This window comes from Alligator sinensis, unplaced genomic scaffold, assembly GCF_000455745.1.
Source record: "Alligator sinensis unplaced genomic scaffold, ASM45574v1 scaffold642_1, whole genome shotgun sequence".
NCBI classification, from domain to species: domain Eukaryota; kingdom Metazoa; phylum Chordata; order Crocodylia; family Alligatoridae; genus Alligator; species Alligator sinensis.
In genome coordinates this window covers 564,763-578,709 of record NW_005842289.1, presented here as the reverse complement: position 1 = coordinate 578,709, position 13,947 = coordinate 564,763, and the positions used below count along the sequence as shown (strand labels likewise).

Sequence of the window (13,947 nt, the reverse complement as noted above, 5' to 3'; positions counted from 1 at the left end):
CAGTGGGGTCCTGTGCATTAGCGGAGTTGAAAGCACTGCTGTCCCAAAGCCAGCTTTTGCTGTAGGTGCCCCCAAATAAAGGTAATAGCAGCCCTTCCACTGCTGGCTAGCTTCACAATACAGGTGCAAGCCCCAAGACTGTCATCCCTCTAGCTCAATAAGTTCTGTGACATATAAGCCCAGGAAAACTGGCTGTTTCATAACATTAGACAACACTTGATCCTCTCACAGTCTAAGCTGAGTTGGCCTGACCTCATTCTCTCCTTAAAGGCCAAGGGTGACCTGTACAATGTTCCACACAGCCTAGTATGGTAGGAGTACTAAGACCTGTTTAATGGCCAAAGTTTACAGCCTACGCTCCCCCCAGGCACTGCAAGGATTTGAAAAAATACAAACCATGATAGACGGTCAGAGCTGAAAGTCCAGGACAGGACAGGTTGTGATGGCGACACTCTTCAACCACCTTGTTACTGTGGGATATGATATAAAATGAGTTGGATACCTTGGCCTACGTCTGTGTGACCCTCAGCACAGAGCAAAACCATTAAGAGCAGGGACCCTACAGCTCAAAGGTTTTTCCATGAATTGGGCACCACCAGAGTCAAGCTTTGGAGACTGGTAGACTTGAAGTTATGAGACACTTTAGAATTTATTTCTCCAGGGAATGGACAAGTGCTGTAGTCCCTTTCATGGGATATTGAGGGCAACAATAGTAGTTACATAGACTCAGTAGTAGTCACTGGCAGCATCAGAGATGAAAAGAAGTCTGAGGTGATTGGAACCAGACAGGAAACCAGATCCAGACCCATTCCTCAAGCACTCACTCACTTGTAGTGAAGACTGCCTCGTAGTAAAAGCCCTGTTCTAACAGATCTGCTTTGATCTGCTCAGATCAGCACAAGACAATCTGTTCTGGAAATCCAGCAGCCATTCTGTCAAATAAAATGACCTAAGGTCCAAGTGCAATACCCTGCCCTTCCACCAGGATAGAAGATTGTCTCAGGGGAGGTTGAATGGTTGGTCTCCATGCCCAAACCAGTGCAAATAAGATCATCATGACTCTCTCATTGCACTGTTTTCCATCATGTGAGAAAACAGAGGAATGGCCCCGTCCCCTTGTGAACATAAAGCCAAGGGGTGCCAGGAAAGATTTTCAGGGTACCAGTAAACACCCTTCCCTGCCACTTGGAGAGGAATGAAGGAGAGAAAGATGACTGAGTTCACCATTGGTGATTGGCATTAGTCCTCTTTGCCATGAGGCTGTGGTGTTTAAGAACTGGCTAGTGGCAAGGAGTATCTACACCCTCAAACTCTCAGAACAACCTGCTCTTAGAGCTAGCCACTAGCTCAGTGGTCCTCAATCTTCTTAGACTCAAAGCGCCCCTCAGAAAATGCCAGCTCTTAGCTTTCAGTCTTTTTTTGACTAGGTAAAAACAATAGAGCAATTCTCCTGTTGCAAAGAGCTCAGGTCAGGTCAGAATGTTTTTGATACTCTGGATTCCTATTTTGAAATCTCTGGGTTTAACTTGTGAGTCATGTGTAGGGGTTGCACACCTGTCAGTGCTAATATTGTCTGGCAGTCTGTGGCACCTGTAAAAGGCTGTGTCACCTTGGTTGAGAATCACTACACTAGCTGTTCTGTGCTGGGGGAAGGTGGTCTGCTGTTAATCAGGAGAGGCATTTATGTGTCAGTACCTGACCCTCCCTGCAGTGCTGGCTCACAGCTTTGTTGAGCACTAGCAGCGTTTGGCAATGGTGCTATCCCAGAGCTGTAGGCTGTGTGGGTCTGCAGCACCTTCACGGCCTTTGTTAAAGCAGCAGTTGCTGCTACTTACTGCACACAACTGGACCCAAATAGAGCCAATTTATTGCTTTCACTTCACTTGTGATGTCTGATTATTTTTCTGGGCCACCCAGCCATCACATCTCCAATGAGTGGGGAGGCCTATGCCTTCTGCTCTGGCTTGTATGAGCTTGTGTGGAGTGAATCAGGATTATGGCCCCAGGATTATAGTGTTTTGTTCTCCTGAAGAAAAGGAGCTCACCCAGCCCCTAGGGATTCTCTCATCCAGTTTTCCTGAGAGCTATTTCTGACAGAGTTGCCAGGTCCACTGAATTGCAATAGAAGTTGTTAGGGGCAAATCTGACCTGCCCTATCTACTCAGAATGTCCAGCTGAGATTTGGACATCGCCATCTGGTCTAGGAGCCAGACCTGGTCCTACAGAAGCTGAGCCTTACTCTTGCCTTCCTGAACTCAACTTAGATTTTTTTTCCATTTGCAGTAAATTGCGGCATATCATTGATGAGATGGTGACCACAGAGCGGGAGTACGTGAAATCTTTGTGCTACATCATCAAGAGCTACTTTCCTGAGATGGAGCGCACAGACCTTCCTCAGGACCTGAGGGGGAAGCGCAGTGTCATTTTTGGAAACCTGGAGAAACTCTATGACTTCCACAGCCAGTATTTCCTGCGGGAGCTGGAAAGCTGCTGCAACCACCCACTACGGGTCAGCCACTGCTTCCTCAGACATGTAAGGCATCTATTTTTCCTGTCCTTGTTCTCTGATGAGCTCCGGATAGGATTTCTCAAGGAAGCTGGCATTGTCTGGGAGCAGTGGTGCTCCCTGGTTGGATTGGCCACCTGTGTACTTGCAGTGCTGAGCACTGCATGCTAACTAATCTTGAAAGCTGCATGCTGGGCCCCTGACACCAGAGGCCAGTGAAGAACATGCCTTCTGGCTTTGCAGCCCACATAGCTTTATGGGTGCCACATCGACATTAGTGAAGATGCCAGTAGTGAGTCTGCCAAGCCAGCTGGTGTCCACTTTGGAGCTAGGGACCTACAGTTCAGTGAGGATGGTCTAGCCCCAGGGTACATAAATAGGAGCTTGGGAGATGACAGTGTTGCTCTGCCCAGCTCTGCAGGAGTGTCTGCTATTCTCTACATGGGGGTGGTTGATGTTACACTCATCTTGCAATATAAGCAGCTGGAGAAGTAGATGTGCTGACCAATTTCAGCTGAGGCACTAGGCCTGATTGTGCTCCCAGCGACACTAAGAAACCACCTCCTGGCAGCAGGTATCTGTTCTGGTTGTGAGGGGCAGCAGTCAATCAAGGCCCAGCGGAGAGTTGGCTCTGAGGCCAGCCCCTCAGGGCTGAGTCTGGATGACAACAGATGTTGCATTCCTCTCCCATTATTCTTTGCTACTAGGGAAAACTTTCATGGCCACAGGACCTTTGCTCCTTGGAATCCATCTGCTCCTGTGGCTTATCCTCCACCTCATCCTCTGTCTGTGACATCAACTGGAGTAAGACTCACTGGACCAGATGATCCCTAAGAGCAAAGATGGACCTCTCCTGGCTGTGGCTCTATTAATCTGGCAGAGAGGGAGAAGAGTGCAGGGATCATCAGCTCCAAGGCAGAGGTGGCACATTGCTCTCCACACCAGGCTTCAGCTGATCTCTAATGCCAGTTAATCCTGGTATCTCTTTTCATTCCTGTTCAGTAGTGGCAGCCACGTCTGAAGGCTGTGGGACCTTCAGTGAAAGAGTCATAGGAACCATGTACAGGGCAACCATAAACAATCTGCCCTGCCATTGGGAGGGTGTGAAGGGGCAAGCCAAAGTTCCTGTCATGGTCCCAGGAATGCAGAGGGACAGTAGTCCTCCCCAGTTCCCACTAACTAACCCCTTGTGGGCCCACCCCATGTGACAAGTGGAAGTCATGGCAGTTGATACAGGCCCACAGTAGCATTCCTCCACAAAGGGAAAGGGCAATATGATGGCAAGGTCTTGTACAGCTACAGCCCTGTGGCTCCAGTGAATGAGGGCTCTGGTCTCATTCAGGATGTGTTTGTTTGTATTGCAGAAGGACCAGTTTGGGATGTATGCATTATACAGCAAAAACAAACCCAAATCTGACTCGCTGCTGGCCAGCCATGGGAACACCTTCTTTAAGGTAAATCCCACTGCATGACATTCGCTGTGCCCAGACCAGGGATCCTCCTGTGTTTGTTTGCCACTCCTTGAGCTGCCTAAACAAGCCCGGTTCCTCTTCAGGACATGGAGTGATACATCTAGGCCATGCCATGGAAAGTGGGCTCTGCTGTCTGCTGGGAATGAGGTCACTTAAAATTGCCTGGCTGGCACAGCTGTCTGTACTGGGTGAGGAGGGTGCCAGAACACAAAGCTGACTGCCCTTCAAAGTGCTCTGCCTTGGAAAAGGGCCCAGCAGATCAGCCCTTCTTTTATAATCCATCTGCACGTCCTAACATGCTGCACTCCTGTAATTAACTAGCAGTGCTGTGTAGGCTCTTTGGTAACTGCAAAACTGCTAATGTTAGCTTCAAGGCTCCACACAGGGAGATGTTCTGGGGAGAGCAGGTTCTGGCTCTGCTCACCTCTTTCTTCTGCGGTTCTCAGTTCAAGCAGGTGCAGCTGGGGGATAAGATGGACTTGGCCTCCTACCTACTGAAACCCATCCAGCGCATGAGCAAATATGCCCTTCTCCTGAAGGACTTAATAAAGGAGTGTAGCGAGGCCCAGGAGCAGGAGCTGGGCTACCTTCGAGCAGCAGAGGAGATGGTGAAATTCCAGCTTCGGCATGGCAATGACTTGCTAGCCATGGACGCCATCCGAGACTGTGACGTATGTAGGGGCACAACATGCTTTTTCCTCACCCTGTATTGGGGGGCTCAGTCTACTCCTTTCTGCAGATGGCCACTATCCATTCACCACACAAGCCAGTAGGTCTCATCCATGTAACGCTGCCTATGGAGATGGAAACCCAAAGCCACCCTGGCATTAGCATTTGCCCTTTGTGTCTTTGCCATCAGGAATACAAGACAGCTCAGCTCAGCCCTTGCTGTAACCACTAGCCAGAGCTCACCCCACACTCAATAGACTGACCAGCACCAAGAGCTAGGTTAGTGACAAAGGCCATATCTAGAGACACTGCTGCCAGTGTGAGCAGAAACCACCCACCCAGTAGGTGAAGAACCACTCTTTGAAATGCTCCCCCATAGCCTTTCCCCCCATAACCAAAGGGCCTGGATTGCAAAGAGAAAGGGCCTCACTCCAGTTTCCACCATCACTGACCTCCAAATTAATCTTTGGGTCAGACTGGCCAGCATTGCTGAATGGAGCAAGGATAATCCCAGCAGTGCCAGGTGCCTGAGGGAGGCAGAGTTGGGAGCATGAACTTCCTCGCCAGCTGGAGCCCTGGGGCTAGTGTTTACTATGCCTTCTAAAAACCATGCTACCCCCTTCCTTGCCCAATGGGCAGTGTCCCCTGTGGGCAGAGTGTGCCCTAATGACCAATGCAAAGCACCCTACAGACATGGTTCACATCCCTTTCTGCACCTGGGTAGGAGCAGAGAGAGCCTTCTCTGTTGAAACAGGACAGTGTTCCCTTAAGTATCTGTGCTAGGCCTTGTTCTTAGCAGTGCCGAGAACTGCACCAAGCTGCAGCTCCATAAGCTGCCTAGTGGCCCAGTGTGTAACCCAACCAGGAAACTATTTTTAGAATGGCCACTGAGCCAGCAAGTAGCCTGGGGCAGAAAGGGAGAGCTCAGGAGCATTTCAGAAGGTGGCTCCACGTTCCCATTTGTGGGCGGTTTCTTTTGATATTGGTAGCAATATTTCTTAACTGATCATTTGCCACTTAGATTCATAGATTCATAGATTCACTTCTTTCTTTCCTCTTCACCAGCTCTTTGCTCAGCTGAAACAGTTACTGTTACATGCACTGCAATAGCAGCTAGAGACCCCACATGGGGTCAGTGTCCCTATTTTGCTAGGCACTGTACAAATCGTGAAGCTGCAGCAGGGGCAGTTCCACTCTCAAGGAACAACAAGGTGCCATTGTAGGTAGCTTCAGTCTTGGCATGCAAGTGACAGCTGTTCCTGTTCTGATAGGGTGATGTGCACCCCTACTGAGGGCCAGCAGAGGTCTTGGAACCCTGACCAGCTTACATCCACCAGTGCAGATGTCTGGTGTTGTCTTCTGGGGTGGACATCATGCTTGGTGGCTCTGAGCCAGGGTTCCTGGGTGAAAGGGAGGTAGAGCCTCTGATTATTCTTCGCATTGTCCTTTCAGTAAATACCCTCCCTCAGTGACAATGGCTGCAGTGTCCCACCAGCACATGGGGGGGTGGGAGATAAGCCTGTCTGTCTTGGCATCCTGGTCCCCACTACCACACACAGATTCTTAGTGCCTGCAGTTAGGATCTTGCTAGGGGCTTCAGTCCCTTGCAGTCCAGCTGACATCCCTGCTTCAATGGGTGAAGTTAATGGGGGGGTGTTCTGTGTCCAGGTGAACCTCAAGGAGCAGGGGCAGCTGGTGCGGCAGGATGAGTTCACCATTTGGTTGGGTCGCAAGAAATGCCAGAGGCATGTCTTCCTGTTTGAGGACCTGATCCTCTTCAGCAAGCCCAAGAAAATCGAGGGAGGCTTTGACGTGTACATCTACAAGCGCTCTTTCAAGGTGAGCAAGGCCCAACTCTGCCATGTTTCCCTCAGCAGCACTGCCCCTCAGGGATGCCCTGGAAGCATTGTTATTACAGCTCACTGGGTGAAGGTACAGGGCAGCGGCTGCCAGCCCCAGGCATGAACCAGACCCTCATGCAGTTTTGTGATGCACACAGAGCCAGATACCAGGCCTAGCCCCAGGGAACTCATAGCTACCTGTGAGATGGGGACAGACAGGTGGGAAGGGTGAGAAAACCAGATATGTGTGGCTCTATCCCCACCCCACATTAGGACCATGCTGATGGGAGATGGCTCTTGCTCCTCTGCTGCGGGTAGGGAGTACAGCCTGTAAGAGAGCTGCTTTTGTGTTCGAGGCCTGGCCACATTTCTATGCCTAGGCCACCACAGAGAAGGAGCCAGGGAAGAGGTTGTTGTGTGCCCAGGCCTGAGTTCCCATACAATGGTAAGGGCATCATTGGACACGGGGCTGAGGCCTCCCTGAGCATCGAGGTGTTTGCTTCTGGCAAGGAAGTGGCAGAGGCATATTGCTTACATGCTCTGAGGCATAGTCTGGGGGCACTGATGAAGTCAATGCAGGAGTGGGAGTGGGGAGCAATTTCTGGCCGTCTGCATGTCCCAACTGACTGGCAAGGCCACACCTGCAGTCAGAGAGGCCAACTGCCTAACCAGTCTCCACACACCTGTGCTCCAGTCCTGCCCAGCCCAGCCATGCACTCATGAGTCTTCCTCACAGGCCCCACCCAGGTTGGGTACAGCAAATTTAAACAGTCCAGATGCTCAAATGTGAAACCTGCCTAAGGCAGTGGATCATCCTTGGCTGCCTACTGTCCTGGGCAGCCTGCAGATCCCCTGCTCCTAGCCAACCCCAGAGATTGCTTCCTGCAAGGATCAGCCCCTCCCTGGCACAGACTCCCCAACTTTCAGAGCAGCTCCCTTGTACAGCTTGGGCTACTGACTCTTCCACCCACCACCAGACTGCAGACATTGGCCTGACGGAGAACTCTGGGGACAGTGGTCTGCGCTTCGAGATCTGGTTTCGCAGGCGGAAGTCCAGCGACACATACATCCTCCAGGCCAACACAGCTGAGACCAAACAAGCCTGGACCAGTGACATAGCCAAGATCCTGTGGCAGCAGGCTGCCCGCAATAAAGGTACAGCCCCACTCCAGGGATACCTTGTTTCCTCTCTGTCCTCTCAGTGGTGCTGGTGCAACAACCTTGGGTTTGGAACCTGGTCCCCAAAGACTTTGTGCAGCTGTTCTGCTGCCTGCACTATGTGGAGCCCCGCAGTCACATGCTGGCGATTGCTGTCCACTAGCCGCCTCCCTAGGACAACTATGTGCACACTCCCTCACCTCCCATCTCCCCTCAGGTGGGCACATCAATCTCCCTCTCCTAGACCTAGGGCCAAATAAACATCCCCACCAGAGCTTGAGTTGCTGGAGCCAGTAGGGCCCCTCCAACATCTCACTGGGAGCAGCGAGTGTCTTGGGAGCAGCCAGGTCCACATCGTAGTACCAGAGAGACCGCAGCCTGTCTAAGGTGGTTCAGACATGGGAACTCTAGGCCCAGCACCTAGAGCAGGGGTTCCCAACGTTTATGTGCCCAAGGGAACATTCAGTTTTAAAAGAAAAAGCAGCGGGCATCAATATGAATATTAAAGTTTAGAATTTAGATCAATCCGATCATCTCATCCATTACTTAAAATTGCATTAGATCTACAACTTCAAAATGCAGCTTCCCTTTACTTTGTATTCTTTTAAAGTTTTTATCCATGGCACCCGTGGGCACTACATTGGGAACCACTAACCTAGAAGATGAATGCAGGATCTATGGTGATTGTGGGGAGCATGTGGTGCCTGCCCTGTACACTAGACCTGCCTGTGTGGAGCCTGCTTTACACTCTGCTGCTATTCCCCCAGAAATCCGCATGCAGGAGATGGTTTCCATGGGGGTCGGGAACAAGCCCTTCCTGGATATCAAGCCCAGTGAGGCTGCTATCAACGACCGGGCCATTGATTACATCATGAAGGGCAGAGGTAGGTGCTGGCCTTGCTCCCCTCCCAGCACCAGGTAACTGGGGCTCAGTGCTCATAGCTTTCTTGGCATGTTATATGCAGGTGCTAGGACCAGGGCTTCAATTGCAGTGTCCCTGTTTGACCATGCAAATCCCTACAAGCGGACACAGACATCGCTCTCCACCAGCAGTGTCCCCTCTGCCTACGGTCCGTCTTCCTCCTCACTGCTCGGCCCTCTCAACCTGCACATGTACCTGGACCAGGCCCTGCTACCAGGTGTGCTGGCCACTAGCCACCCCTTCGACGTTGGCACCTGCATTGAAGAAGATGAGCTGGAGCAGGAGACCAGCAGCCAGCCCTCAATGAGTATGTATGAGCCAGCGGCCCCAGCCCAGTGTCCTGGGAGCATGCTCAACCTTTCCAACACCTTAGACAGTCATTGCTCTGTGGGTCTGGGGCAGCCTGGTCCTCCCCCTGGGTCCCCAGAGCTCCCCTATGTGTCCACCTCATTATCAGGCATTAGGCCACTAGGCCTGGCAGTTAATTCCCTCCAATCTTCAGCCCAGCATATGCTGGGAATGAAGGGATAGGCCAGCCCTAGGACTCTGATATACAAACTGCCTATTCCTTTCCCAGTCCTTTCTCTCTCTGTCACTGTTTGCTGAGGGTTCAGCCATGGAAATGCTAGTACCTAGGTGCCCCAGCATCCAGCCAAGAGGAAGGATGGTCTTGTGGTAAAGGAACCTGGAACCTGAATTCAATTCCCTGTGCTGCTGGTGGCACTGCCTCTTGCCTGTTTGCAGTAAAGAAGGGCACAGAGCAAGTCCTCTGTGGCACAGTGAGGGTACTAGGTGCCCCTAGAGACTGAAGGCCCCTGCTGTTGATTGGATTGAGTAGAGACACCTGCCTGGAGTGGGGTGATGAGGAATGTGCCACTGTTGCTAGCAGGGAGTCTGTGTGTTAACAGATTCATCAAGCAAGCAGAACTGCCCCAGTGGAACACTCCCTGATGGCAGGGCAGCACAGTGGACACTCTCCAGCAGGTCTGAGGGGTCTTTCCATTAGGGAACACGCTGCATCTGCTCTGGAAGAGGGTGATCTGGGACTTACCAACCTCTCCTACTGCTGAATGGATTTTCCCTTCCAGCTCTACTGTGTAGCATGACAGTGCTGGTGTTCCCATTGCCCAGGGTGGGAAACTGAGCAGAGAGAGACTGAGTCACTCCCATTGCCTCAGGCTTGCACATAGTCAAGTGAGAAATTGAACCTTATCACCAAGGTTCAGGAGCTAGCCTGTCTTCCAGCCAGTGACCACCACCAATCACCCCCCATAGCCTCTTTCATCCCAAAAGGTCTCAAGTACTTTATAAACTGAGAAACTGGGAGCATTTCCCCAGCAGCTGAAGTGCTGCTGCCCTCTGGGGTGAGGTAGCATCATGACTCACCAGTTGAGGACAGGAAGTGGAACGTTTTGCTTCAGGCTGGCCTAGTAGGTGAGGGTCCTAATTTGGCCAAGAAACCAGGTCTACAACAGTGATTGCCTGAGGAGTACTGATCACTCCTAGAGGGGAGGATTCCCCTTAGTTGTGACCTGTCAACGAGTCTGCCCTGCTGACTTTACAGTGCTGGTTCCAACTGCACCCATTGCAGTTGTTTTTGCTGAGGTCTCTGAATTGAGCATTGACCAGGCCCAGCCACAGGAACGGGAGGGCCATGGGCTACATAGGCAAATGTTCCAGTGAGTCCAGTATATGCTGCAAGACTGTTCAGGTGGCTTCTCATGAACCTGCCATCTGGTCACAGGCTGCTGGTCACTTACAGACTGTTCCTTCCCTTTCTCCTCCCAGCAACAGAGAGCTCAGAGTCTTCACAGTGTATGTCAGGCAGCGGCTCCAGTGGCTCCGACAGTGGCTGTGTCTCCAGCGCACCACAGGAGAGCTTCTGTGACGATGTGGCATCTCTACTGTACACACCGCTGGGCTCACAGCACAGCTCCATGCTGGCATCCCCGCTGGAGGAGAAACCCAGATTCAGAAACAGCCAGTATATTTCTGCAGTAAGTGAGAGCAATCAGGGCCCTCATATCTTACATACAAACCACTGCCTCAAGAAGCTTTTCTGTAGCAAGGTTGAAGATGTTGCTTCTGCAGGGGTGGACATATGACAAGTTATCACTGATGTGACTTATACCCTTTTGCACACCAACACAAGTTACGTCAGTGTGCAGAGTGGACAGATATACAGGCGGCAAAAAGTAGCTGTGTGAAGTGGGTCTAATTACAGATCCTCACCTCTGTAAGCAGTGAAAATGCTACCTTGGTTTAAAATTGACCAGGGCTATGACCCACATTTGGGTATAACGTACATACTGCAGTTGAGTCACCCTGACTTTGACGGATAACAACTCCATAGTGGTGTGACTTACACTGGTGTAGGGTTGCATGTCATGTGTCTACTCCGTGTCTGCACTGGTGAAAAGGTGGATTATACTGCTGTAAATGGACGGTGTGCCTGCACCATACATCAGCCCTGTAGGAGCTAGCAAGGGGAGTGGAAACTTTCTCCCACTGTCTATCTGTCAATCTGTCTGTCCAGCTGTAAATGACAAGACTCCCATGCTCTGCAAAAGGACAAGATCAAGCTTCTAGTACTATGAAATCCTGACTCAGGAATTAGACACCTCTTAGGAGCAAGCAGCATTGCAAAGGGCCTAAGGGCCTGTACAGCTAGACCCCTGCCTAAAGCCATCCTCAGAGGGTCTGCAGTGCCAGCCCACACGTCACTGTGGCCATGGTTTAGAAGCCCATTTCAGCTGCTGGTACACACTTGGGAGTGCCCTAATAGGAATGATGCAAGGGCCTCCCCAGGCAGGCCAGGTGTTGTAGGAGCAGTTCCACGGGCAAAAAACTCCAGGTGAGTCACTTAGGAGCCTGACTGTTCTGAGATGCTCGCATTCTACTTTTTTCTTTCCTCTGAGACTCCAGTCTCTTACCCTCCCTGTCCTGTTTGATGGTGTCCTGACACTCAGCATCTCCTAACCCTGAACTAATGCTGGCTTCTCTTTTCTGCAGAAAGCAGGCCAGGTCACCATAAGCCCCTCGACAGTAGTGTGAATCCCTCTGCAGACGTATTCTGCCTAAAGAAGCGGAGCTGCTGTAAGTAGCATCTGATAGGGATATTCCAGCAGCTCTTAGCACTCGCCAGGTGTGCCAGGCATCTCCTTAGTCAGGGGAACTTCCTCCACAGCTCCTTCTTACCATGTGTTCCACAGGAAGCTCTGGAGATCCTGGCCTCACAGCTCCCCAGCCCCTGAGAGTGTGACTTATTTGATCAGGGAGACACTGGCCCATGTGGTCAGAGATATCTCTTTGAATGCTGTGGGCCTGACTCCCAGGTTAAAAGCTGCAGAGGCAGAATGAGTGAATTTGAGAAAGAGGAAGACTTAAGTCAGGCCCAGTCCCTAATCCTGATCCCAGTGAGCTTCCTTGAGCTGAATTTTAACCAATCACCTAACCATTAACCTATCTCTTGGGACTTTCATTTGACAAAATCCTGTTGCTTGCCACCCCCAAGGAACTGGCTACAGCAGTCAGTGCTGTTCCTCCATGCCTGCCTCTGGCCTCTGATGTTCAGTGTCTGTCTTTTGAGCCTCAAGAGAGAAGCTGGAGGCTCCAGGACTGGAGTTAGACACGATTGATTGTTGCTGGAGCACTTGTTGAGAAACTGCTTCACTGGGATTGCCTGCTAGGGCCCACCCCCTGCTGTGCTCTGCCTGATGGAGTTTATCTGTCCTGGAGATGCAGACTGACTACTGGGCCACAGCTCTGTAGAAAAGGACCTGGGGGTTACCGTGGACAATAAGCTGAATATTTGCCACCAGTGTGCCCTTGTTGCCAAGAAGGCTAACAGCATACTGGGCTGCAATGGTAGTAGTGTTGCCAGCAGGTTGAGGGAACTGATTATTCTCCTCTATTGTGCACTAGTGGGGCCACATCTGAAGTACTGTGTTCAGTTTTGGGCCCCCCACTGCAGAAAAGATGTGGACAAATTGGACAGAATCCAGCAGAGGGCAATAATGGTTTGGTGGGGCTGGGGCACATGACTTTGGAGGAGAGGCTGAGGGAACTGGGCTGATTTAGTCTAGAGAAGAGAAGACCAAGAGGGGATTTAATAGCAGCCTTCACCTACCTGAAGGGTGGTTTGAAAGAGGACGGAGCTAGACTGTTTTCAGTAGTGGCCGATGACAGAACAAGGAGCAACCGTCTCAAATGACAGCAAGGAAGTTTAGGTTAGATACTAGGAAGCATTTTCTCACAAGGAGGGTCATAAAACACAGGAATAGGTTGCCCAGAGAGGTTGTAGCATCTCCATCCTTGGAGGTTTTTAAGACAGCTAAACAAAGCTTTGGCTGGGATGATCTGGTTGGGGATGGGCCTGCTCTCAGCAGGGGGTTGGAGTAGATGTGACCTAATGAGGTCCCTTCCAACCCTAATTTTCTATGATTCTTGGAAAAGCACCTGGAAATTCAAAACCCAAGTGCAGGACCAGGATGTACCCTAGAGGGCATGGGGGAGGGGATGTTCCCACGTGCTGTCAATGATGTAACTTTCTGGTGAATGATTTGACTCTAGGGTAGTGGTTATCAACCTTTCTAGTCTCAAGGACCTTTAGGTTAGATACTAGGAAGCATTTTCTCACAAGGAGGGTCATAAAACACAGGAATAGGTTGCCCAGAGAGGTTGTAGCATCTCCATCCTTGGAGGTTTTTAAGACAGCTAAACAAAGCTTTGGCTGGGATGATCTGGTTGGGGATGGGCCTGCTCTCAGCAGGGGGTTGGAGTAGATGTGACCTAATGAGGTCCCTTCCAACCCTAATTTTCTATGATTCTTGGAAAAGCACCTGGAAATTCAAAACCCAAGTGCAGGACCAGGATGTACCCTAGAGGGCATGGGGGAGGGGATGTTCCCACGTGCTGTCAATGATGTAACTTTCTGGTGAATGATTTGACTCTAGGGTAGTGGTTATCAACCTTTCTAGTCTCAAGGACCCCCTTGTTAAACTTGAGGCACCCCTTGGAAAATGCTAGCTCTAAGCTTTCCCTTGTTTTTTGACTATGGAAAAATAACAGAACCATTCCTCTTTTGCAAAGAACTCAGACCACAGCAAGTCAGAATGTTTTTAACACTCTGGTTTCCTATTTTAAATCTCTGGAATTTCATACCTAACAGGGTTAATATTATGTGGGACCCCTGACACCCTTAAAAGGATCTCTGGCTGAGGGTCAGTGCTCTAGGATGATCTGGTGAGCTTAAGTGTAGCTGAGAGTGTAGACACAAGTACATTTGGAGCACTTTCAAAAAGAGAGGTTTTCAAAAGGGCAGAAGTCTAACTTGTGTGTGAGGTTGTTACAGATATTAACGCCCCACCCCCCCACCCC

The 13,947-nt window shown here is 50.7% G+C and overlaps 1 protein-coding gene across 6 annotated transcripts in view; it reads left to right on the top strand.

The window, feature by feature from the left end:
• The window catches only part of PLEKHG4 (pleckstrin homology and RhoGEF domain containing G4), a 195,833-nt gene that overhangs the window by 177,287 nt on the left and 4,599 nt on the right, over positions 1-13,947 (top strand). For 3 of the 6 annotated variants that reach the window (XM_025209441.1, XM_025209440.1, XM_025209438.1), the window contains 9 exons: positions 2,284-2,533; positions 3,871-3,960; positions 4,425-4,649; positions 6,316-6,486; positions 7,466-7,643; positions 8,414-8,530; positions 8,612-8,875; positions 10,357-10,565; positions 11,581-11,664. In XM_025209441.1, coding sequence (XP_025065226.1) covers positions 2,284-2,533; positions 3,871-3,960; positions 4,425-4,649; positions 6,316-6,486; positions 7,466-7,643; positions 8,414-8,530; positions 8,612-8,875; positions 10,357-10,565; positions 11,581-11,622 — 1,546 coding nt within the window. In that variant the 3' untranslated portion in view covers positions 11,623-11,664. The remainder of the gene's footprint in view (positions 1-2,283; positions 2,534-3,870; positions 3,961-4,424; positions 4,650-6,315; positions 6,487-7,465; positions 7,644-8,413; positions 8,531-8,611; positions 8,876-10,356; positions 10,566-11,580; positions 11,665-13,947) is intronic. The other 3 variants (XM_025209439.1, XM_006028103.3, XM_025209442.1) reach the window with 3 other exon arrangements.